This window comes from Sus scrofa, chromosome 2 (assembly GCF_054392235.1).
Source record: "Sus scrofa isolate SSC_HxYL_T2T_F1_AM1 chromosome 2, Sscrofa_HxYL_maternal_Yorkshire_Landrace_v2.0, whole genome shotgun sequence".
NCBI classification, from domain to species: domain Eukaryota; kingdom Metazoa; phylum Chordata; class Mammalia; order Artiodactyla; family Suidae; genus Sus; species Sus scrofa.
In genome coordinates, this window is record NC_139384.1 from 70,522,091 (window position 1) to 70,547,602 (window position 25,512).

At 51.7% G+C, this 25,512-nt stretch overlaps 2 protein-coding genes across 5 annotated transcripts in view; both read right to left on the reverse strand.

Moving 5' to 3' along the window:
• Nucleotides 1–13,842, reverse strand: HSH2D (hematopoietic SH2 domain containing). 4 transcript variants are annotated; one of them, XM_021077864.2, is made up of 7 exons: nt 11,013–13,842; nt 8,787–9,103; nt 6,503–6,650; nt 4,926–5,015; nt 3,836–4,001; nt 3,151–3,282; nt 6–698 (listed from the first exon to the last, which is right to left on the reverse strand). In XM_021077864.2, exons 3-7 carry the CDS (start codon nt 6,625–6,627, stop codon nt 132–134), a joined length of 1,080 nt encoding a protein of 359 aa, XP_020933523.1. In that variant the 5' UTR covers nt 6,628–6,650; nt 8,787–9,103; nt 11,013–13,842; the 3' UTR covers nt 6–131. The 4 variants fall into 4 exon arrangements, with proteins under 4 accessions (NP_001230755.1, XP_020933523.1, XP_084865165.1 ...); NM_001243826.1 differs by lacking the exon at nt 11,013–13,842 and having other exon boundaries at nt 1–698; nt 8,787–8,852; XM_085009039.1 differs by lacking the exon at nt 3,836–4,001 and having other exon boundaries at nt 11,013–12,774.
• Nucleotides 12,639–25,512, reverse strand: part of RAB8A (RAB8A, member RAS oncogene family) — a 19,676-nt gene continuing 6,802 nt past the window's right edge. Inside the window, 5 exon segments of the mRNA NM_001243802.1 lie at nt 12,639–14,012; nt 18,027–18,077; nt 19,570–19,635; nt 20,136–20,225; nt 21,707–21,784. Coding sequence (NP_001230731.1) covers nt 13,920–14,012; nt 18,027–18,077; nt 19,570–19,635; nt 20,136–20,225; nt 21,707–21,784 — 378 coding nt within the window. The 3' untranslated portion in view covers nt 12,639–13,919.

The window sequence follows — 25,512 nt, forward strand, 5'->3', positions numbered from 1 at the left end:
TCCACTGGCAATCGCAGGGCCAGACCCACGCAACATCTTTATTACATTCCTCAGGCCCCTGAGGGCTAGTGGGTAGTGGGTTCCAGTATGAGCAGCCCCCGGAAGTGAGGGTCCCAGAGCCAAGGTCTTCTCTAGCAGTACCCAGGGGCAAAGGGGGGCGGTTGGTGGTATTCCTCAGGGAGCCAGTCCTGTGGTCCTTTTGAGCCTATTGGCTCTGGTTTGGATGCCTGTGATGAGGACAGGGCCCTCATCACCTCCTGGTGCCAACTCCTGACCCTTGTGGTGGCCTCGCTCCAGCTGATTGACCTCAAGGCTTTCCTGGGGGGATCACCTCTGTCTCTTGGAGGCTGGGGCTGTGAGGGGCCAGCGAGGGACGTGGCCTCAAAGTGGTCTGTGTACATGTTCTCTTCCCAGGCTGAGTTGCCTGCCCCAGCTCTGGAGCTGTGGGTCACCACCGAAGCCCTGGTGTCTGAGCGTGATGATGAGCTCACCGCCCCTAGGTGGGATTTCAGGTGCTGCTGGACCTTCTTGCCTGTCTGGGGGAGCATCTTGAGGTTCCTCCAGAGTTTCTGGCGGGTCTCCTCAAGAGGAGCTTTTGAGGGGCAGGAAGGAGTGGCTTCCTCCGTGGATGTCCCGACTAGCTCTGTTGCTGGCTTCCTTTCCTTGGGCCGATGGAGCAGGACTGGCTTTGCAGAGTCCTGAAACCAAGAGTAGGTGAGACCTGGGCAACCCTGCCCCTCAAAGCTCTGAGTCTTCTCCGAGAAATTTGGACCTGGGTCCCACCCAGATGCCCTTTGGCTAAGAAAGTCCCTGGAAGAACCCCCAAACCTCACCCCACGCCCCACCCTTCCGTGCTTCCTATCTCAATAAATGGCTTCACTATGTCCCCCAGCAGTCAGCATACTTTTTCCATAAAGGGTCAGAAAGCAAATATTTTCAGATTTGCAGGTCCCACAGTCTCTGTGTCATTACTCAGCTCTGCTGTCACAGGGCAAAAGCAGCCAGAGAAGAGTGTGCCTGTGTTCCAGTAACACTTTATGGACATGGAAATGTGAGTTTCATCTGATTTTTATGGATCATGAAATACTTTTTCTTCTGACTTTTAATTTAAAAAAGTTTTTTTTCTTTTCCTTTTTTCAGGGCCGCTCCTGCAGCATGTGGAAGTTCCCAGGCTAGGGGCAGAATTGGAGCTGCAGCTGCTGGCCTGTGCTACAGCCACAGCAATGCTGGATCCGAGCCACAGAACACATCTGCGACCTACACCACAGCTTGTGGCAATGCCAATCCACTGAGCGTGGCCAGGGGTGAAATCTGTATCCTCATAGATATTAGTTGGGTTGGGGGTCTTAACCCACTGAGCCACAACAGGAACTCCTTCTTTTGATTTTTTTTTCAACCATTCCAAAATGTAAAAGCCATGCTTAGCTCTCAGGCCATACAGAAACAGGCAGTGGGCTGGACGTGGCCCTTGGGCGTAGTTTGCCGAACCCTGATTTACCTGGTGGTTCAGGCCTCAAATGGGTGTCCTTTGGAGCAGATGCTGTCAATGCCCCATCCATATCCCTTGGCCCCTAGAGTTTCTGTGCCCCCAGCTCCACTCTCAAATGCCAACAGTGGGGACTCTGCCTAGTGGACTTCTTTGGTCACATGGCGGACCAGAGGTACCAGAGAATTAAAAATCTTCCAGGGATAGCACTTAGCCAATGACCGATGGAAGGTGGAAGGTCACTACCCCAGCTCCTTGCCCTGAAGGTGGGATAACTGAAGCGCATGTTCCATGCAGAGTCCACAGGGGTAACCTGCGCACTAACAAATCTCCCCTGGCTGCCCTCCCTCCTGACCCACTTTCCCATTTTCCTGGCGGCACCTTCTGGGGGTACTTCCCAAATAATGGAGGACCCAGGGCCTCAAACCCTGATAATGGCCCTCTACCTCCAAGCCATCAGCAAGCTCCACCCTCAGGGCTCCCTTTATGGTCTCTCCCACCTACCTCCTTCCTGCCCCCTCACCAAAGCCCTCAGACAGCTCCTTCTATGACTGGCAGCCACAGGGATCATTGAACACCATCAATCTGATCATGCTCAAGCTCTCTCCTGGCTCACTGGCACACCTGGGATAGATCCCAGGTCCTCATCCTGGCCCCAAGGACCTGCATGATTGATACCTACTGACCCTAGCCCCTCACCTCCCAATAATCTTCCTTTTGCTCACTCCACTGCAGCCACACACAAGCTTTTGTTGTTCTTCTGTTTTTCATACAGAGCCTCAGGACCTTTGCACTTGCTTTCCCCCCTCTGTGTGGAAAGCCCTCCTGGCATTTCTATGTGTGGCTGGTTCCTTCTCATCCTGCATGTCCCAATTCTAAGCCCCTGCTCCAGGAAGCCTTCCATGACTGTCGCCTCCACCCTCATTCAAAAACCCACGGATGTCCATCAGACCAGCCCCTGTTTCATTTCCACTATGGTCAGAACTTCTCTGCTGTGCAGGGGGGCCTGGAAGGCACTTAGGCCTTGACCTAGGGACACCTGAAGGTCCAATTGGATCTGAGAAGCTGGGATTTATTCATATAGGATTTATTCATTTTATTCATTCATTCATTCATCTACTCCAAAGATTTATTAGTTGAACAACTTTTAAGTGCCATGTCGTTTTTGAGGGACAGGAGAAGCAGAGATGAACAAGCCAGATTCCCAGACCTCCTAAAGCTCACAGTGTGATGGGAGAGGCAGGCAGGAAACAGGAAAATTCATAAATAAGCAAGGCTTTCGAAATTTGAGGAGTGCTCTGCTGCAGAGGGACTACTTTAGGTCTGGAGACTGGAGAGAGACACTTGAAGAAGAAGTGGTGGAAGAAGCCAGGCCTGGGAAATCTGGAGCCAGCGCACACAGCACATGCAAAGGCCCTGAGGTTAGTCTGATGTGTCTGAACAACAGAAGCATTGGTGGCTGAAGTTGGGCTGTGATGGGTAGGAGGGGCTGAGGTCATGGCTGGGATTTTAATCTCAGTGCCTTGGGAAGTCACTAGAAGGTTTTAAGCTTGGAGCTACTGTATCTAATCTTCATTCTAAAAAGTCTCCTCCGGCAGCTGGTGGCTACCTATGCTCCTGTATCTCCCCTTCTAGATTGGAGGTGCCAGATTTCTGTCACATACCTCCTCAGGTGTGGCCATGGGACAGGAGGGATTCTGATGTTTGCTGGGGCCATAGGTGGACCAGGTGGCCTCCTTAGTTAATGCGTTGGAGTAGAGGAAGAGATCTTCATAATCCATGTTTGCTGGATCTTTCTGCAAGGCAGAGGGGACCTGCAGTTTAGTCCAAAGGACAAGGACAGGGATGGGGCTGGGGTTGCAGATCCTAGAAGTCCCCAGGCTCAGAGGCTGCCCCACACATAAAACTTATAAGGAAGCATGCCCCTCCCACAGCAGCCATTGAGGGATAGGCCCTGCCGCTGAGCCTTATAAGGAAATACCGGAAATACGCCACACCCACAATCCCTTCTGAAGTTCTAGGTCATACCCTCTCATCCTTATTAAGAGATACACCCCTCCCACAGCAGCTACTGCAGGCTATGCCCACCCACTGAGCTCCATAAAGAGATTTGCTATTCCTATAGATCAACCAAGGTTATACCTGGCTCATGAATGCCTGTAAAAAAAATCCATCTAGGGCAGCAAATAACAAAGGCCAGGAGGGGCGCAGGCCACAGGGAAACAGGGACCACAAGAGTGATAGAATCACAAGAGGCTGAGAGGGAGCAAAAGAGAATGGGATACTTGGTCCTTGAGAGGATGGCTATGGCCCTTGGCGGGGGCGGGGGAGGGGTATCCCAACCCTCACCTGCTGGCATGGCTGCGTCAGCAGATCCTCATGTGGCCGCACTGGCTGCTGCTGATGGAAGGCAACCAAGGCATCTAGAGAGGCATAAACCCTGTCTTCCCCAGGAATCACGAAGCTCCCATCATCCAAAAGTTTCACCATGAAGTGGCGGCAGCAGTTTTGGGCTCTGTGGAGATATTGCTGAGGCTAGGCCATCCCTTTTCCCCCTCATTTCCTCCCCATCCCCCAGCCTTTGAGCTGGCGGCATCACAGCTGCGGCCTGACTGCCCAGGCTCCCTTGTGGGCTCCTCCACTTATTAGCCATGTGAGACCTGGCAGGTGACTGCACTGTGCCCCAGTTTTCCCCTTTATAACATGGGGCCCCTAAGGCTGAGCTGGGGAGATCTTATGAAGCTGGGACAAGCTACTGAAGGTAAAAGCTTAGCTCCATGCTGGCAAGAGGGAAAATGATCAATAGAAATGATAACAGTGAAAATTTGAGTCAGGCCCCAGCCTAAGGTTGTATGCCTGGCACACAGCAGGTACTCAATAAATGCTCCATTGTTAATAAATGGATGTATTTATTAATGGCCTTTGATATGCTTACTATATTTCACTTAATCCTCACATCAAGACTCTGAACTAATTTTAGCATTTCTATGTTAGGGTTGAGGACTTTAAGGGAGGCACAAAAAAGCTGAGTAACTTGTCCAAGATCACACAGCATATAAGTGGCAGAGCTGAGCCTTGGACTGTGTGATTAAGGGCCTCAGTTTTTCCCTTTGTAATAAAGCCACATGTCCCCCCACCCCAGGTGGAGCCAGAGAGTTGCCATTTAAGTAGTGGGGGGAGAAGGGAAGTTAGAGGAGAGGCAATAGCCACTCTTGGGTTCCCAGCAGCCCCTGTTCTCAGATACACAGTCTCAGTTACCACCAGGCCATAGTCTGCTGGTTAGAGCCAGACCTGCAGCTGTCCGCTGTTCAGTCAGATCTGGCCAGACCCTCACTCTGGGGGGCTCATTGAGGAGTTTTGGTATGAAGCACCGCTTGCATCCTCTAAGGAAGCTGTGGAGCCCTCCTTCTCCTTCCCTGGCACCTAGCCCAGAACTTACTTGTAAGAGAGGGTGTAGCCCACGTGGCTGTGACTGACTCTGATGAGGAAGGATCCCAGTGGTTGTGATTCCAGCAAGTTCTCGGCATCCCTGGAAGGGCAAATACAGAAGAGACATGGCTGAGGTCCTGGAACACAGCATACTGGCCAGACTTCTGGTACCCTGGTCATCCTAGTACCGGTGCCCCCTGAGCCAGAGAGGCCTGTGCTGTTCGACTTTCTAAATGAACAAACAACCTAAACTTTTTTTTTCTTGGTTGTTTCAGACCTTGGGTTATTCAAGGGCAAGGATGCTGTCTCGGAGGTGGCAGGAATCCTCTGATGAACTTAATCATCTCCACAGCCCCTGCTTGCCTTCCCAATGCCTGGAAGGCGCCCTTAAGGCACCTTTGGTTAGATCAAGGTATCACAGGTAATAAAGCAGGAACTTTTCTCAGATGCATTTGATTCCAAAACCCAGCTCTGCTGTTCATTAGCTGTGTGACCCCTGGCACACAGCAGGTACTCAATAAATGCTCCATTGTTAATAAATGGGGGTCAGTTCTTTTATGACCTTCAGCTTCCTTAAGGGGGAAGAAAACCCTTATTCCCAGGGCCCACTTGAGGACAGATGAAAAGCATGCAGTATGAGCATGGGAACCGCCAACTATAAGAACACATAAGATGCTCACTATTGTTATTACCAATATCCTGGGTTCACACAGAGTAAGGCAACCTTCTACGAGACAAGATGGGGACTTTGGCCCCTTGCTGTCCAATACAGAGGCCACTGGCCATGTACGGAGGCTGAGCACTTGAAATGTGGCTGGTAGGAATTGAGACGTGCTTTTGACATATAAGACATGCTGGATTTTGAGGACTTAGTGCTGATAACATGTTAAAATGATAATATCGTGGATATACTAGGTTAAATAAAAGATACAATTAAAATTAATTCCACTTGCTTCTTTTCACGCCTTTTAACATAGCTTAAAAGAGACTTAAAAGATTTAAAATTGCAATGTGTGGCTCACATTATATTTCCATTGGTGCACCCCAGCACTCAGAAACCAGGCCTGATTCTTCTTCTCTGTGGCTTTACAGTATTTCCTCCATTTCCTGCATGCAGAATGTGGAACTCAATGGCCTTTTTGCCATTTGTTTAGAGCCAGCCCCCAGGGTGGGGTGGGGGCAACTAGGTGGATTTAGGTCCTCAGAGCTCAGTCTGCTGTAGCCAGTGCTCTTTGGTTACATCCCTGATGGATTGAGAGCTGCGGTTTGGAGCACTGTGTTAAGAAAGATTCTGAGGCTGCATCCCCACCTTGATTCTGGGGCACTGGCGGATCCCTGGCAGTACTGGACTGGTGGCCACATGTATAGAGAAAGCCAGGGTCCAGTAACTTGCTCAAGACCACATACGAGTCCATGGAGGAGGCAGGATTCAAGCTTAGGACCCCCAGAGCTATTTTCACCTGCCTTCTTAACACACTTAGCTGAACTAAGCCCTGAATTCTGTAGTGAAAATCAGCCCAGGGTCAGGGCAGACAGGGAAAGAGGGTGAAGGGCAGGGTGGAAGGGGTGGGGTGGGGGGGTCCTTACTCTCTCGAGATGGCACCGTGGAACCAGGCTGGGACACCTCCCTGGGCCAGCTGGTCCACCTGGGTGTGTATGAACCAGTCCAGTCGTGGAGGCAGTGGTGGGGGCAGCCTTCTGTCCTCTGTCATGGCTTCTGGAGGTGGAGGGTGACCTGGGGGTGGGAGGGAGGAAAGAGTCTAGCCTGGTCCACCTCCCACCTTTGCTCTATTCATGCAGTTCATGGTGGCTCCTCCTTTGAGAAGTCCTCCAGGCTAGACAGATTGAAACTGGCTTGTGTTTCTCGAGCACCTACTATGTGCTGGCACTTTATGCTGATTCATCCATTGACACAACCCAAAAATCCGCCAAGGATTTTTTCCTTTTTCTTTTATTCTTATTATACCATTACTACAAGTGTTAGAAAGTTTTTTAAAAAAAATAAATATGTGTGTTTAAGAACTGAGTTTATTGGGCGTTCCCTTCATGGCTCAGAGGTTAACGAACCTGACTAGGATCCATGAGGATGAGGGTTTGATCCCTGGCCTCTCTCAGTGGGTTAAGGATCCAGCATTGCCATGAGCTGTGGTGTAGGTTGCAGACATGGCTAGGATCTGGTGTTGCTGTGGCTGTGGTATAGGCTGGCAGCTGTAGCTCCAATATGACCCCTAGCCAGGGAACTTCTATATGCTGCAGGTGTGGCCCTAAAAAGAAAACAAAACAAAACCCTGAGTTTATTTAAATATTAAGGAACTATCACTGTCCTAGAAGGATGTAGAGATAGCAGAATGGTAAGTGAAAGAATGAAATAGCAGATGAACTGTGGGTGCCATAAAGGGTTGCCATGGTTTCATTAAACACTACAGAGATATGGCCCCAAATAGCTGCTTCTGCCACCATTGTCATCCTGAGTCGTGGCCACTGATGGGACACCTATACTGTGTCAGGTGCATGGTTAATTTACACCCATTCTCAAAAGTTTTAAGGTCAGGTACTATTGGACTCTGTGAGCCAGTGACACAGAGCTGGAAAACAGAGAAAGAAAAACAGCAGCAATTTGCAAAACAGTATTAAGTCAGTGAAGAACCAGCCAAAGGGTTGTGCCCTGCTCATCTGTCCACACATGAACCACTTACTCTCACCCTTAATTCTGTCCCCAAACTGGAGCTCGGGCTCTGCACCTGCACTGGTCTAATTTTTCAGTATCTCAGAAAGTCTTTGTTACTGATCTGTTTCTACAGGGAGGGGGCATGACCAACCCAGTCAATATTGAATTTCTCCTGCCAGAAGACAGATGCCAAGCATGCCCTCCAGGGAAGGACCCAAAGGAATTCTGCCGTGAGTGAAATGAAATAGATCTATAAAGAAATGTTATAATAAAGCAGGATGAAAAATCAATTGAGCCCAGTCAGAGCTAGACAACCTAGGTTCAAACCTCAGCTCCCCCACTTAGCTGCTGTGTGACCTTGGGCAAGTCACTTAACCTCTTTGTGCCTGAATGTTCATCTGCAATTTGGGGCTAATGATAGTAATTACCTGAGAAGCTACAGTTGGCACAGAGCTAAGCACTGTATGTAATAATAAATATTAATGAATCTAGTAGTGACCTAGCTCATATGAGGGCATGTTTACAGGCTCGTTCTTTTTTCTACCTGGGAGAACTCCTACTTATCCATCAAGACCCCACAAAAACATCCCTCCTCTAAGCAGCTTTCCTGCCTCTTCCCCAAGACAAAGCCTGGCACACTTCTCTGTCCCCTCCCTTCCCCACCGTTCCTGCTTCTGGCCTAGCCAAGCTGGAGTGTCTGTGGCTGGCTCTGTTTCCCCCATATTGGGTCTGGGGCTAAGTTCTTTTGGATTTGTCTAGATCCCTAGCATCACCTGGCACTGGGTGGGCATAGAAGAGAGTGCAGAGTTGTTGGCTGATGAATGAAGTCATACTAAGTTTTAAACTCTTGACCCTGGCATTAGGGCCTCCCCCACCTCCTCATCCCTCACATTCCAGCCCTAAAGCCCAAAGCACATCCTTGTTCTACCCCAAACTGATCATATTCTCTCTCCTCTCCATGTCTTTGCTCAGGCTGTGCCCCTGCCAGGAAGGCCCTTTCCCTGATTCCAGCTCTATTTTCCAATGGCCACCTACCAGTGCCCCTAGAAATTTCCTCATGTTTCTCTGGACCCTGCCAGCCCTGTCCCCTTCTGGCCCAGACTAGCCCCCATACTCTGTCTTCTCCCTGGTAGAGATGAAGTTGAGGCTTTTGGGGGCCCCAGTCTCAGCCAGCCTGGGGTGGGCACAAAAGTAGGCACGTACCTGGGAGACCCCTGGGGGGCCCGAAGCCCTCACTCTGGCTGTGCCTGGTGCCTGCAGGAGCCTGGGTTTCGGTTCAGGGTCTGCACGTCAGCGGGGCGGGGCGCGGCCCCAGGCGGTTCCTGTTTCCTTGAGCAGGTGAGCCCTGGGCGGGGACTCTTCCCCCCTCCTCCCCTCAGTCTGTAGTCCCGCTGGGTGCAGGTGGAGGAACATCCTTGCTCCATCCAGACCTTGACAAGCCTGAGGATCATGTGCCAGATTCTCAGATGGAGAGGTGACCACAAGATGGGTGCAGGCCCCGCCCTCCCAGCATCTATAACCTAGGGAGAAATGAAGAGGAGGGGGAAATGATTAATGTCATCGTTTCAAAGTGGACAGCCTGGGGAGTTCCCATTTTGGCTCGGTTGGTTAGGAACCCACTAGTATTCAGGAGGGTGCGAGTTCAACCCTTGACCTCTCTCAATGGGTTAAGGATCTGGCGTTGCCACAAGCTGCGGCGTAGGTCACAAACGCTTGGATCCCATAAAAAAAAAACAAAAAAACAACAAACAAACAAACAAACAAAAAAAAACAAAAACAACTCAAAGTGGACAGCCTGTCAGAAAGGGGGGGGACTAGAATTGCCAGAACCCCCAGAGGGGGCCTAACTAATATGGGGGAAGGGGCCCCTGTGGACAGGTAGGAATCAGCTTGACAGGGGTGGGGGCAGGTGTTTGTGCAGAAAGAGTGCTCCAGGGGGTGGGAAGGGCATGAGCAAAGACCCTGAGGCAGGACTGAGCCTGGACAGGCTGAGGCCTCACTGTGTGTACAGGGCTATAGTATGACTTCCTCTATTTTAAAATACACAGGCACACACACACACACACACACACACACACACACCCATTTAAAATTATATTTTATGTTGCATTGACACCAAGATCGATGTAATCCAGGCTGGATTCATTTCATATATTCATTCTTTTACCCAATTTTTCTTCTGATTTTTTAAAAAAGACAACATTTCTCAGGTCCCCACACATAGGGTGGGCCCTGAGTGTGGGAAGCCCTGCCTAACGGATCAGCTAGCCCCAGATGCGTGTGGGCAGCCTCACCCCTCCCCAGCACCCTAGCAAAACCACTTCCTCCTCCCTTTTCAGAAACGGCCCAGATCCTTGTGGCTGAGCTGGGGGCTTCCCCTTGGGCCTATCACCATGGCCCAGCTGTCTAGAGAGCCCCCCTTGCAGGCTCAAGCTGGAGGTCCCCGTCATCCTTGCTCTGGGGCTGGGAAGGGTGGCCTTGTCCTGGAGTCTGTGGGTCAATAAGTCTCAAACAGGAGACACATGAAAACTGGCTTCTCACTCATTCACTGTGTAGACTTGGGTGAATCATTAGAACTCTCTTGGCCTCAGTTTCCTCATCTGTGAAGTGGGTATGAAGCTAGCCCTCCTTAGGCACATGAGGATGATTAGTCCAGACAATCTACAGGCAAGCAGCATGGAGCTCAATAAAGAGCAATTTTATTAGGTCTCTTCACCGTGACTTAAGGTGATACCTTTGGGCCTGGCTGGAGGAGAGGCAAGCTTGGCCTCCAGACCTCATGAGCTGGGCCACCTTGGGCAACTCACATCACCTCTCTGATCCATGCCTTCCACAGCCCAGTGGACCAGTTCCCAGTCTCGATGAGAGGACTAATGCTGTTGGGGAGGGGATCAGAAGTGCCAAGAGACCCTTGCCATGTGTGTCAGGTGTGGCCATGGGGCATCTCATCCTTTCATTTACATGGAGTTCAGTCTCCAGAAACCTGAAAGAGGGTGTTTCTGTTCACCACCTGCCTGCCCCTCTGAGGCCCCAACACAGAAGGCAATGCCCTGATTACCCTGACCTGCTTGGGGGATATGGTCTTTTACAAATTGCTGTCCTCCTCAGAGACTGTCACAACAGAGTCACACCCCACTGCTTGGTGGCCACAGTCTTGGAACCTGTGAACAGACCCATGGCCCTCAGAAGAACTTTCCAGTAGGGGACCAGCAGGGAGATGGTGGGGCTGGGACCCCAAGGCCTCTGTCCCTCTGAGGTCAGCCCTTTATCCCTCCAGTCAGGTCTGGGTGCCTCAGCTGGGGAGTGGGACATTCACTGGCCCCATGTGGGGTGGCCCTTAGGGTAGCGGCCACAATGGTATCTCAGACAAGGGGACTGTAGATGTCAGGGGTGGGGGAATCCTTAGGCTCTGGTAACTCTGGGCCTTACTCAGTTTCGTGGTTGTTTCGTTCTCCAATGCCTCCGTTCTATTCATTCATTCATTCACTCCACAAACACTGGCTGAGCCCCAACGGTGGGCACCATGCCAGCTGCTGGGGATGAAGCAAAAGACAAAACAGGAACTGTCCCTGCCCTGCTGGAGCTCACAGTCCGCAGGGGGAAGAATGCCACACAAGTCCATACACCGGAGAGGCTGGAGGAAGAGGAAACAACAGTAGGGTCAAAGGTCCTGGGGTAGGAACACACTTGGCATGCTTGAGAAGCAGACAACACGCAAGATGTCCAGAAGGTGAAGACAACCCGAACATCCATCAGTGGATGAACACACAAAAGATGTGAGCCAGCCACACAATGGAATACTCTTCAGCCATGGAAAGAGATGAAGCTCCAATATGCTGCCGACATGATGGATCTCAAAATCTTTATGCTGAGTGAAAGAAGCCAGAATGCAAAACACCAGAGTATGATTCTATTTATGTGAAATGTCCCGAACATAAGCAAATCCATAGAGACAGAAAGTAGATTAGTGGTTGCAGCGGGTGGGGTAGGGGGAAGAGGGAGCAATGGCGAATGGGTACTGGATGATAAAGACGTTCTAAAATTGACTGTGGTGACAGCTGCACAACGCTGTGAATGTATTAAAAACTACCAAACTGCACACTTTGGTTTGTGAATTGTATGGTGTGTGAACGGCATCTCATTAAAGCTGTTATTAGAAAGAGCTATGGTGTCATCTGTCTCAAGACAAGGGGATGGTAGCCGAGGAGCCCCTTGCCCACCAAAGTCCTTAGAAATAAGAAAAAGTTACGACTCTGAGCAAGAGGCTGGGTACAAGGTGGGACCAAGGAGTTTAAGGACTCCCCCTGACCTGGATGTGGGTGACTGGCAGAAGTTTGGGGCATTATGGGGGCAAATACAGCTCAAAGCTGTAAGCTATCTGGATGACCTGTTCCCCATTACAGTCAAGTAGTAAAAAGAAAGGTGGGTTTTTCTCTTTCAGCACAAGAATGATGCTGATGGAGGCTACAAGGCCTTGGATGCACCACCTCACCAGTTCTTCATAGCTACCCTGAGGTAGGAACTACCATTGCACCCATTTAACAAGACACTGATGAGGGAACTGAGGCTCAGTCCAAGGTTGTGCTGGAGGGTCTGAAGTAGGATCTGGGGGAGAATCTTGGTGGCATGATGGGCACCAAGTTTGACCCAGTGGGTTCAGCCGAGGGTGTGATGTACAAAGTGAATGCTGAGGACAGACACCTTGTTTTCCTGTGCTGTGTGTGTGCATTGGGGGAGGGGGTGAGGTTGGGACACCTGCTTTCCCAAGTCAGCCTTGTGATGATGGTGTCACTTCCTCAGAGCTTGGGGTGACTGTCACCTCTACTTTAACCTTGGCCAGACCTGAGGCCCCCTGCTGGCCTGGGCTATGTTTTAAACAGCAGGCATCTTGTGTGAATTTGCTGCCCAACATCTGGCCACATGTGTGTACCTACATGGAAAATGTGGACCGAAAAATCTGTTAACTTTAAAATGAACTTTAATCTGTCTGTTTTCCTTAAGTGCATTTATCAATGTAAACAGAGCATGTTAAGAGATTCCAAGGGGAGAGCAGACTATTGCTGGTATGTTGGTTTTAATTCAAAAAAAGAAAAAAAAAAACAAACTACAATGCCAATGGCTTGGATTGACAGCAGCTCGTGGGGGGGGGGGGGCAGGAAAAAAAAAAAAAAAAAGAAAAAGGAAGAAAGGCTCCTTGGTGACATCCCTCTGACCTGGTTACCTGATTCTGACTGCAGTCTCTACGGGAAAGCAGAGTGGTCAAAACAGAACTGGACGACGGCAATCAAAAACCCATCCAGACTGCTCTGCAGTCAGGCCCCGGGACGCCAGCTGGGTTCTCGGCCACATCCAGGCGGGGTGTGTGTGTGTGTGTGTGTGTACGTGTATGTATGTTTGTGCCCTATCACCTAGGTCTGCTACTGGAAGTCAAAAGACGGAATCATCTCCTTACACTATGGATCTGGAAAAATAAAAATCTCTAAAAAGAATGTCCGATTTGGAGATGGTGGAGGATGAAGTGAGTGCCCCACTCAGGGCTGGGCCATGTGTGATTTTGCATTTTGGGGGTCACCTGTGGCATACATGGTGACCCTTCAGTGCTCAGGTGGGGACCTCAGAGAGACCTGCTGGCTGTGCCCAAGGCCCAGCTGGACCATGGGACCAAACCTGGCTGTAAACAGGAAAGGCCACTCCATGCTTCTTTCCTCAGGATTTCCTTAATTTGTGCTTCCCTTTGGTTTGACAGTTAAAATGAGATGGGGGTAGAGGGGGACAGTGGGATGTATAACAGTTTCTGTCACTTGTCCAAAAACTGAGAGAAGAGGTGAAAGTGGGCGTCAGACGTGTTGGGCAGATGCTTCCCGGGCCTGATGTGAGTCGCCTCGCTCAGGGTGCAGAGCCTGGCGCTCTTGGAGCTGTCGTTGGCTTTTGGGGGCCTCACTTCTGCCGCGGAGGACATGGACGGGCTTCCTGCTGGGGCTCTAGCTGTGTCGAGGCTCAGAGGCAGAGGCCTGCCACGCTGGCTGCTACTGGTGGCCACGCCTCAACTCCATCTCTCTCTCTAGTTACACGATGCGTGGACCCATTCAGTGGACATCGCAGGAGAAATAGCAGATTCTTAACTCGCTCCATCTCCAGAGTTGACAAAGATCAGTTACTAAAATAAACAATTTCTCGATTGTGTTCTGGTGGCCGTGGGCCCGGTGACCGTGGGCCTGGTGGCCGCGGCACGGCGGGGGTTTGGTGGTGGTGGGAGGGCCCCGGCTGAGTGAGGGGCTCACTCAGGACAGGCACAGTCAGCTCAGCTGAGCGAGGCTCAGAGTAAGGCGGCATTCCTCACAGAAGAACACATCGGAAAAAGCTGCTCCTCTTCTGCTGGTCCGGTGTGATTTTGACTCCCTGGTTGCTCCCCTGGGGGCTGTTGCCTTCCTGAAATCACAAAAGGTGTTCTGAGGTTATGGCTGAGCAACATGAGCACTGCGTCTTTTAACCAATCCGCCAGTCAACTAATGAACTAACCAACCATCTATCCACCAGCTTATGTATCCATCTGTTACCTTGCAATGAACCACCCACTTTTCTCTCTCCTTCCTTCCTTCTATCCATCCATCGCCTTCCATTCAACCAACCAACCCTCTCCCAACCATCATCTATCCATCCCCTTCCAATGAACCACCCCCTTCCATCATCCATCCATCCGTCCCTTCCAACTGACAATTCATCTTTCACAAACCCACAGATTTGCTTTTCATCTACTACCCACCCATCACTCCTTCCCTTCATTCCTTCCATTCACTTACTCACCCCTTTCCATTCTCCCTTTCAACATCTTTCCAACCACTGATTGACCCATTCTCACTCTCCTCCTCTTTCCCTATTTCCCTCCTTCTATTCACCCACCCCCTCCCTCCTTTCCATCCATCTACCCTTGGTGCTGAGCACTGAATAGTGAGGCAGCTGAGGGGCAGCAGAAAGGCTCTATCTCTTGGGATTCGAAAAGGCTGAGTCCAAGGTCCCAATGCTACTCACACCAGCTGGTCTCCCTGTCCCTGTGTCGAAGCTCTGGCTCCCACCTCTCCCCTCAGTTCACCTTCCACCTTGCTGCAGGTAAGATAAGCCCTAAACTCAAGCCCTGGTGAAAACCCATCAGTGCTGTCATCTGGCATTTGAAGCCTCTGATCTGGCCTCTGCTGACCCTGGGAACTGAAATCTCCCGTCACCATGTTTGGAAAGATTCGGCCCTTTCTTTGACTAATTCCTTTTCATCTTTCAACTCTTGGGTAAAACCCGAATTTATTCAACAGTAACTACTGAATGCCTATAAGGTGCCAGGTGCTGCTTGGGCACTTGGCATGCAGAGGAGGACAAGCTCCCTTGCCTTGGGGTGCAAATACAGTATAGGGGGACAGAGATTACACGGGGAAACAAATAAGCTGTGATTCCCCATGTGATGAGTAGTGACACGGAAGAGGCAGGACAAGTGGTGGAGGGGTGTTTTGATGGTGATCTCTGAATAGAGACCTTGTGAAGTGAGGGAGTGAGGCTGGGGATGGTCCAGGGGCTGTAGTCAGCAGAATAACTGCCCTCAAAGATGTCCGCCTCCAGCCCTAGAACCTGATGTGGCAGGAGGGACTTTGTAGATGTGCTTAAGGTGAGAGGGGGAGAGCATCGCAGATCACACAGGTGGGCTGAGGAAGAGAGGTGAGGATGGTAGCAGGGTCAGAGAGACATTGAGTGGCTGTCTTGGAAGATGGTGGTCAGAAGGGGAGGGAGGCAGTGGCCTCTAGAAGCTGGACAAGGCAAGGAAATGGGTCCTGCCCTGGGGCGCCAGCCAACAACTCAGCTCTCCTAACACCTTGATCTCAGCCTGTTGAGCCCCGTTTCAGACTTCTGACATTAAGATAATAAATGTGTATGGTTTAAACTGCTAGGTTTGCTATGGGAATCTGTTAAGGCAGCTCCTAATGCAGGTGGTGAGCAGCCACAGTGGAGGGGAAAGACAAGTCTGCATGTACATGTGGTGCTCAAGGACAAGAAAGGGCCAGTGTGGCTGGAGCACACGGGATGACAGGGAAGTGTCAGGGTGACAAGTGGAGTGGGAGGTGACAGCCAGAGTACAAGGCCCAGGTGGCCCAGTATGGGGTATGGAGTTTGCTCTCAGGGGGTGCACCCAAGGTCTCAGAGGGCCTGGATTCTGGGATGTCTTAGAGAGAAGACAGAGCCTGGGAGGGTCAGCGAGGGCCAGCCACATGGGTGATGTGACAGACAGACACGAACTTGCAATTAGTAGAAACTTAAGTCCTGGAGATCTAATGCACTGCAGAGTGACCACAGCCAACGATACTGTACTAAAGCAATACCTCAATTTATTGTGCTTCACAGACATGTTGTTTTTTCTTTTTTTTAAACAAACTGAAAGTCTGAGGCAATCCTGTGTTGAGCAAGTCTATCTTTCCAACAGCATCTGCTCACTTTGTGTCACATTTTAGTAATTCGCATAATATTTCAAACTTTCATTACACTATGGTGATCTGTGATCTTTGATGTTACTATTGCAAAAAGATTACAACTTGCTGAAGGCTCAGATGATGGTGAGCATTTTTTAGCAATAAAGTATTTATTCTTAATTTTTAAATTTTTTATGGCCATACTTGTGGCATATGAAGTTCCTGGGCCAGGGATCGAACCTGCACCTCTGCAGTGACCTGAGCCACTGCAGTTGGATTCTTAACCCATGGTGCCACCATGGGAATTCCTAAAGTATTTTTACTTAAGGTATATACAATGGTTTTTTAGACATCATGCTATTGCATGCTCAAGAGATTACAGTATAGTATAAACATAACTTTTATATGCACTGAGAAACAAAAAAAAAAATTCATGTGACTTGCCTTATTGGGATAGTCACCTTTCTGTGGTGGTCTGGAACCGAACCCACAATACCTCCAAGGTGTGCCTGTATAAATGTTAAAGTGGCTAAGAGACTAGATCTTAACTGTTATCAACACAAAGAAGAAATGATGATGATGTGATGTGATAAGGGTGTGAGCTAACACTGTGGTGGTAATCCTATCAGAATACATAAATACCAAGCCAACATGTTGTACACCCCAAACTTACACAATATCCTATATCAATTACATTAAAAAAAAAAAAGGAAGAACAATAGGAAATGGTATGGGGCTGCAACTCTGAACATCAACAAATGTGGCAGGAAATGGTTAGAATTTAACTGTTGGTGATTTGTAACTTAGTGAAGAAAAAAAGAGAAATCGCAAGGATTATGGCTGCACATCAGACTTGACAATTTATGCCTTAGAAGGAGATGGTACACTCCAGAGGCAATCAACAGGTGGGTATCAGAAGTGCAGGCAAAGTGTTGCTGTGATGCTCACTGTTATTTCTGGTGGGAAAAAGTGAGTCAGAAGGGTCATTAAAAATCAAAACATTTCCATTATACTGAAGAGAAAAGAATTCTAAGAAAGTTACAATTGTAAGAAAAATTTTTGTAAAAGTATAGTTGGTTTACATGGACAAAGTGCTGCTATTAAATTGATTATGTACCTCACAATTCAACTCACAGCATCTTAGAATCAGGAAAATAACATTTTAAATCAGACGTGAACTACCTGAATGGCATTTTGTATTATATGCGTCATCTGGAATGACCAGATGCAAATAAAGTGCTTTTCTCTCTTGTATCAGACAACAGGGAGCATTACTGGTGGGGAAAGAGTGGTCACTGGAACAGAGACTCTGGAGCAAGACTCCTGACAGTGTTTAGGTGCTAAACACGCCTAGAATATAGTCGAGTGTTCAGACTCCAAGGAAACACTAATATGCTGAATGCTGGGGACAATCAAACTGCTCACGTGATAAACAGAAAAGCCAGAAATGATGACAGGGTGGACAGGGAGGGATTCAGGCAGGACCTCTTTGAGGCCTCAGAGGCCTGGGACCCACACTGAAGGTTGTCAATCTGCAGAATCTGGGGCTGGAAGGGAAAAAAAGGCTATCGACCTGCCAGACCTGTCAGGATGGGAAGGAAACCAGTGGCTATTAGGTACCAGCCTTGCTGGGAGCCTCGTATTGGGGACGACTACGGCTCTGGGCCTGCCTGGAGGGGGCTTTTCTCTCTTCATGTGTGCCTGGCTCCCGAGAGGGATGGAAAGGGTTGGTGTCCCCAGCTAGCTTGTGTGCTCAGCAAGCAGTCCCTGGCTCTGAGCAGCTCCAGGGCCCCAGAGGAGATGAAGCAGATGAGTGTCCCAGGGCAGATGCCCCCAGCACACCTGCTAAGTCTTGTTCCCCTTCTTAGCGATGCCCTATAAGGTACAGCTGAGCCCTCAAAAGCAGGATCTGCCCAGGGATGCACATATCACTGAGGGTGACACCGATCAGTGCCTACAGGGACCTTTGTGGGGACTGGGAAGGACACACACTCACCAATTTTTTATCCATTTTTGCTTTGATGTCTCTGGCGAGAGTGAAAAAGGCCTGTGGAATAAGCACACAGTTAGCACCCCTGAGTGGGAAACAGATGGGGGCTTGCTGGTTCCCGGCCATCTCTGTACAGTGGGCGTGGCTCAGCAGTGGCGCCAGTGGGAGTAACAGTGTTAGGACAGAGCGAAGGCCTGGGGCTCACCTGTCCAGCTTCATCTCTTGTCCCTACCCCCGGGTACCAATGGCCCACACTTGGACCACCACTTCCCCTGAGCCAATGACCCTGGGAGGTAGGATCACTCTTGATTGGTCAAAGGTGAAACGGAGGCTTAGACGGGCTGAATGACTTATCCCAAGGCACCCAGAGGCTCACTGACTGATGGAGCTCTGTCCCCAATCCTGTGCTCTGTCTGCTTTGCCCACTTCTGACAGTCAGGGGCAGGACAGAAAGCCAAGCGGCACTGTGGCCAAACAAGCTTCATTTGGGTCATGGCCAGGTAGGAAGGCCTGAGAGGCCTGATGGGTGGGGTGAAAGGTTCATCTTCCCAGGGTGGATGAAAGCTTGAGCTGGCCTGACCCTAGGCTGCCACCTCTGTCACAGTCTCCTGACCACTGTCCTCCCTTCCCTCTTCTGGACAATACTCATAAATCCCATGCTGGCACCAACCTTGGGCCTTAGAGATGAACTGACCTCAGTATCTGCAGTCAAGGGGCTCCTGCTTTGGTAAGAGGCAAAGTCTCAGCAAATACCCATGTGACATGGAAAGTTCTAGGGTGGAAGGTGGCTCGGGGTCCTGGGGGTACCCAAGGTGGTGGGTCTAAGGGTCTGGCGGATGGCAGAGGCCTCCTTGGGGAAGGGCCACATGAGCTGGGCCCTGATGGTAAAGGGAGTTGGGGGGTTTGGGACTGTGGCAGAGGCATGGAGGAGGATGCGGCAGAGGCAGCCAAGAATGGAGAGCGGTGAGTGAGGACTGAGCAGTGGGTGGCACACACTGGCTGAGGCCAGCTAGGGAGGACCTTTTGTGTCTCTCATTGAGGACTGAGGTCAGGTGTGGTGTAAAAGATCCATTTTGGAAAGATACTGGGAATGGCAGAATGGGGAAGGCAGGTTAGCTGAGGGGCTGGTGTGGCTCGTGGACAGGAGGGGAGGCCTGGGCTAAGGCTTGGTCACAGCCCCCTCCTCTGCATGGGCTTGTGACTAGGGCCTGTCATTGCAAGTGATGTGACTGAAAGCACAAACCCGGAGCCAGGCCTTGGTATCAGCCAGCTGGGACCCTCTGAGCCTCAGTCTCCCATCTGCAAAACTGTGCCTGCTCCCCAGGGCTGCCCAAGAGCCAGGGGGATGAAGCCCGGAGTGCCTAGCCAGGGCTGGAACCTGCGATTGTCAGAACATGGGGGTGACTCTCCCAGGTTGGGCCTGGCAAGGGGCTGGACACATGGTGCTGCCTAAGAAGTGCCCCTCAGACAGTCCCTGCAGCAGAGCCTCTCGGGAGGGCGCAGCCTAACCCTTAGCCCGCAGGGCCAGTGCTGTGGGCCCAGGACTCACGTTCTCCACGTTGATGTTGGCCTTCGCGCTGGTCTCCATGAACTTGATTCCATAGTCCAGGGCCAGCTGTGAGGGATAGAGACACGCATGCGCTCATCAGCCACCCAGTGCCCAGACCCCCACCCAGCGCCCTGAAGGGGCCTGGCTCAAACCATGGCTCTGTTCTCTGCCCACTGTGGCCTTCACAGGTCCCAGGAGACGCCGGGCAGGAGCGAGCAGAACACACTCAAAAGCCCTCACTGCTTCCTATCTTTTTCCTGAAGCCCAGCTGGGCATGAGCTTTCCACCTTCCCTTCTCATGGCCCGTGCCCCACTGGGGCAACCGATTCCCACTGGTCCCCGTACCCAGCCAAGTACTGTGTCCCAGGACTCCCTTGGTCTTGGACAGGAAAGAATGGTGAGTCATCTTATGCTCATAAAGACTGTGAGGGACTCTCCCCCAAAGACTGGCCTCCCCATCAATGGGCAATTAGGGGCTCTGTGGGGCAGGATAGGGCTGCCTCCATGCAGGGAACCCCAGACCCTAAAATCCCTCTGTCTCCAGGTGCCTGGCAGCGTGTGCTCACCTTTTCTCCCCGTTCCTTGGAAACTTGTCTCTTGTCATTCACGTCGCACTTGTTCCCAAGTATCATCTTTTCGACGTCTGCAGACGCATGCTGAGGAGGAGGGCAGAAGGGAGGTGAGAGGTGAGGTCAGACCGGACTACGGACCAACTGGGAGCCCGTCCCCCCAAATCAGAGTGCCTGGTCAGGACTGCCAGGCACATCCTGTACAGAAGACAAGCTGAAGTTCAGAGAGGCTGAGTGGCCTGTGCCATGTCACACAGCCAAAGCAGGGCCAAGTCCAGGGTTCTGGCTGCTACTTTGACCAAGCGCATGCTTTCTGGCTGCTGAAGATAGCTTCGCTACAGTACTCAGGGCTGTGTCAATCAGGTTTTCCCTGGGCTCCTGGCAAGGCCTGGCCTAGGGGAAGTAAGCAAGGCTGGGATATTGACCCCTGCTCGTCTTCCTCCCTCCTTGGAAACTCTGCTGGAGGCCCCAGCTGCTGTCCTGTGACCTTCTGCCCTGCTCCAGCTCATTCTCTCCAGGCTCCAAATATGGGTGGTTCTTGGGGGGGGCAGGCGGGGGTGTCACACCCTTGGCCACCACCAGCCCTGGGTGCTTTGCCATCCCCTGGTGTTCCCTTAATTCTGCCCTCACCCCTGGAACAGTTCTTTCCTCCAACCCCCACCCCCACACCCCAATGCAGTGGGCCTCACTTCCTGAAGGACTGGGCCATCAGAAAGGCCCTTCTTGCTACAGCTCAGATCTGGTCTCAGGGAAATGCACTCCACTGCTCCCTAACTTCCTACTAACCAGAAGGCCCTCTCGCTAACTGGCTGCAACAGAGAGCTTCCAGGGACCAGCGTGAGGTCCCCTTCCTCAGGCTGGGTGCAGCCTCCTGCCAACAGATATGGGTCATGTGGAGGCAGCCCAGTGCAGCTGCTCAGATACTGGTTGTGACGTGACCTCTTGCCTTGGCTTCGCAGGTAGTAAAGTTCTCAGGCCCAAAGCCCCATTGAATGAGTCATCAAAAGCCACAGACATATTGTCCAGGGAGGCCTGGGGGTGAGGGCAAGCTCTCTGAAGAGCAGGAAGGTGACGATGCTGGCTTTGGGATGGGGAGACAGGGCTGGCCACCTTCTCTTCCCTCCATTGTTCAAGGTTTCCATCCACAGGTAGCCACAGCACGAGCTGAACATGGGTAGCTGCTCTGCTGTGGCTCAAAGTCCAGCCTTGACACGTGCTCTCACCACACCCACCCCATACAAAGGTTGTGCTAATTCTAGAAACTTCCTTCTCTAGAAAGCACCAAATGCTCACGGTGCCCAAGAGCTCAGATATCCTTCTTCCCTTCCATGACCTCGATGTCACTCAAACGCAACAGCCCAGCTGGGGAAATGGGCTCTCGGGGCTGCTCTGTGATGAAGCCAGGCCAGCATGGTTTCCAGGGTAGACTGTGTGGGTTCCTGTTCCCCTGACTCTGTTCCTGGTGAGTTACCTCTAGCTGCCTCCATGCCCAGTGGCTCCTGTGTAAACCAGGGAGCTTGGGGGTGAGGACAGAGGAGCGGACACCTGGCAAAGTTTGCCGGCCTTACCTCCTCAATGTTTCGAATCCAGTTCCGGATGTTGTCAAAGGACTTCTCGTTGGTGATGTCGTAAACCAGCATGATGCCCTGAGCAGCAGGAGACAGAGACACACTCTGGATAAGCCGCCAACTCTCTGAGGAGGGGGGCCCCAACAAGGCGGGGCAGCCTCTACCCGGACACGACACCCTCCCAGGGCGCCTTCCTCCTGCTGGTCTGCAGCACCAGCCTCTCTCTGGTGTCCCAGGCGCCAGTCCTGCTCCTCTGCTGATGTGACCCTTCACTCCACAGAAGAGACCCCACCAACCTGTGCTTTACAAAGGAGCCCTGCTGGCCCCCTACTGCTGGCAGAAAAGTACAGCCCACCTGCCTTGGCAGCCAGGGAGGTCCCAGTGGCCAACCTCCCAGCTGTGTCCTGCAGCCCCTTTTCTACAAGCTGATGCCCATCATGCTCCCCCTCAAGCGGACCCTTCGCTCAGCCTCCTCCACACCCTCACTTGCCCCTCCACCCTGCCCTGAGTCATCTCCTGGGCTTGGTGAACACCACTTCTTCTGGGTGTCCCAGCATCACCCTTTGTCTGGTGCCTACCATGTGCCAGGCACTGCCACGGGTCTCCTGGAAGCCTCACAGGCTTGGGTTGGATGGTTCCACTGTCCCCACTGTAAGAATGGGGAACCTGAGGCTGGGGGGGTAGGGGGGGTTAGGTCCCCGTTTCCAGTCACACAAGAGTAAAGGACACAACTAGGGTCTAAGCCCAGGGGGGGAGAGACCTCAATGCCCATGTGCCTTCCAGTGACCCCACCAGAGTCAGGGCTGGTTTCAAGGACTGGGGCAGGCAGTACTGAGGCCTCTGTGGTTCCATAATGTGTGAGCACCTGGCGGACAGTCCATGGATCCTAAGATAGCGCGAACCCGCCTCTGCTTGAGCCCATGATCTCGCTATCACCAAGAAGGGCAAATACCCCAATTTTTTTTTTTTTTTTTTTTCTTTTTATAGCCACACCTGCAGCATATTGAAGTTCCTGGGCTAGGGGCTGAATCACAGCTGCAGCTGCCGGCCTATGCCACAGCCAAAGCAAACAGTGGATCCTTAACCCACTGAGCGAGGCCAGGGATTGAACCTGTATCTTCACAGAGACAAAGTCAGATCCTTTAATCGACTAAGTGACAACAGGAACTCCCAAATATTCCCACTTGATACAAGGGGAAACTGAGCTGCAAACAGAAGTGACCTTTATAGTTCAAGCCCTGCTGTAAAGGCAATGATGACACTGGCTCCCAAAAGGAACCTCCCTGGGTCCTCATCAAGCAACGCTCAGAGCCACCCTTCAACAGTCTCCATGCTGCCCTGGACATCAAGAAGGGCGTGCATGGCGAGTCAGCCTGCAACACTCTCACAAGCTCTTTTGTGGCTCAGCCTCTGGATTCTGACACATGTGGTCCCAGCTGTCCTCTCCAGGCCTGGCTCATTCCATTCCCTCACTCTCCCTGCTCCAAGGGCCCATCCCTCCATCCACAAGCTCTGGTGCTGGCCAAGACGTCTCTGAGCCCGCCTGAATTTGCAGAGTAAGAACTTGGGCCATGTGTGCTAGGCAGATAACCGCAGGGGTGAGGGTGTGTGACAAAACCACACAGACAGGGCAAGTGAGCCACTGCAATTCCAAATCCCCACTGTGACTTTGAGGATAAGGACAGTGGTCTTACAGCCTGCCACAACCATGGCCACAAACTCTCAGAGGTGTCACCTGGGAACCCTCATTCAGTGGTCTCGTGGGGAGACTGAATAGAGCTGCTGATGGGAAGACTTGGGGGAGTTTCAGTGGCTGTGATGTGTGCCACGCCCTAGCTGAGGCCACCATGAGTAGCAGATGCTGGTGGGTGGACCCTATGAGTCAAGCATCACTGGGGCCTCTGCCCAGCAGCTCTCCCGCCCCCGCTTCAGGGGCAAGAAATACCACTGGTGTGTGAGGTCTTTCTGTCCCTTTATCCAGGGACTGGGGCCTTTGATGGCCCAGGATTCCACCACCACCACTAGGCTGGCACCATGTGTGCAAGATTCCAAGGCCTTAGATTTTTACCTATGAGGGGTTGGTGGGGAGTAGATAGATTTTCTATTGGGAAAGAAGAGAAATCCCTGGGAACCACAGTATCACCCTATTCAGCTCCTCCTTGAAGCTCCACTCGGGGCTCCAAGTGACCATTTTCCTGGCCCTGGCTTGCGCACAGCTCCTCATACCTGTTTGTAAGCCCACAAAAGGACAGCAGACAGCCAATGCTCCTCAAATTTGGGACCCAAGGGTCTAGTGCCATAAGGACAAAGATGATGATGGGCTACCATGTTGTTCTCTATGATGTCCTGTATGGCCACCAGTGGCCACACATGGCTCTGGGACACCTGAAATGCAGTTGGCGTGACCGAGGGGCTGGGCTTCTACATGAACTGATATAAATTCAAATAGCCCACACAGGCTAGCAGGTTCTACATGGGTTAGCTGAGTTCTAGAAGGATACAGTCATCTTCGGGCTGGAAAGGGTCTTACAGATGGCTCAGGGCAGGCTTTTCAGAGGCTGACTGGGGATGTAGGTGCTGGAGAGGCTACTGGCCCAACCGTCTAACCCTCTGACTTTAAGCAGGGCCTGCAATAGTGCTGAACCTCAGGCTCCTCATCTGGAAAATGTGGATAACTATGGGACCCACATTCAGGGGTTTATAGGCAAGAACTCAAGACCTGGTCCTAGTCCTTGCTTCAGGGAAGGCCTCAGTGAATGGGGCTGGGGATGCTATTTCTGCCCAGAGAGGTACAGGACCCACCTGAGGCCACAGAGCAGAAGCTCCCCCAGGACCCCAGCGCTCCAAGGCCCCCGCCCCACCATAGCACAGCAAGGTGAGGGGAAAATTAAATTAATTTTAATGAGGAGAACTAAGGTTGCAACCTACATGATTGAGTTTCTATTATGCTCAGATACTGCGTGGGATGCTCTAAATACTTAATGCCTCTATTCATTTCTGCTCTCTGCCAGTATTTCTTGAGCTTCTACTGCGTACTCAGCATGGTCCCAGGCACCAGGCACACGGCAGGGACCAAGAAGTGGCCCAGCCCTCCTGGAGCTTATGACCTAGTGGAGGAAACAGGTCTATGTGCTGATTGAGGGGGTGCACCATGGAAAAGATGGGGTGCTGTGGGACCTGGCCGTCTATCCTTATAGCTGCCCAGGACATAACGTCTGTTCTTGGTTCCACTTTCAGAGTAAGGGGACCGAGCTCTGATGGTGGCCTCAGGGGCTGAGCCAGGTCCTGGAGACCTGCCTCCCACTGCCCACAGCCCCTGAGCACCCCGCTCTCTACACCCCTCACGGACGCATGACTTGTTTGGGGCCCTGGAGGACAGGATCCTGGCCTGGTCTAGGCTGCCCTCTGCATCTTGCTCAGGCCTGGCCAGGAGGAGGTGCTCAGTAAAAATATCTGGGAGATGACGAATGAGCGTGCCTAACCATCACCCCACCTCAGGCCTCGGCAACAGATATAACGGCCAACAGCCTGGAGCCAAGTCAGCTCCTGGACAATCTTCAAGTTTTTAGTAGCAAATTCCATAAAGGCTGACGCGGGCCATGTGAGTGCTCCTAGGTGTTAGGGCATGCTGGCTTCTATTGCCCTGACCTCACCTGGAAGAACCGGCTTCCTGTGTCATCCTTCATTCCCAGAGAATTAAGTTTCCTTAAACCCTGCCTTGCCTCTGGAGCCAGAAGGGGATGTGTGGACAAGGGGGCGGGGGTGCCGCCTCTGCCCAAAACTAACCAGGAACCAAGGACCCCCAA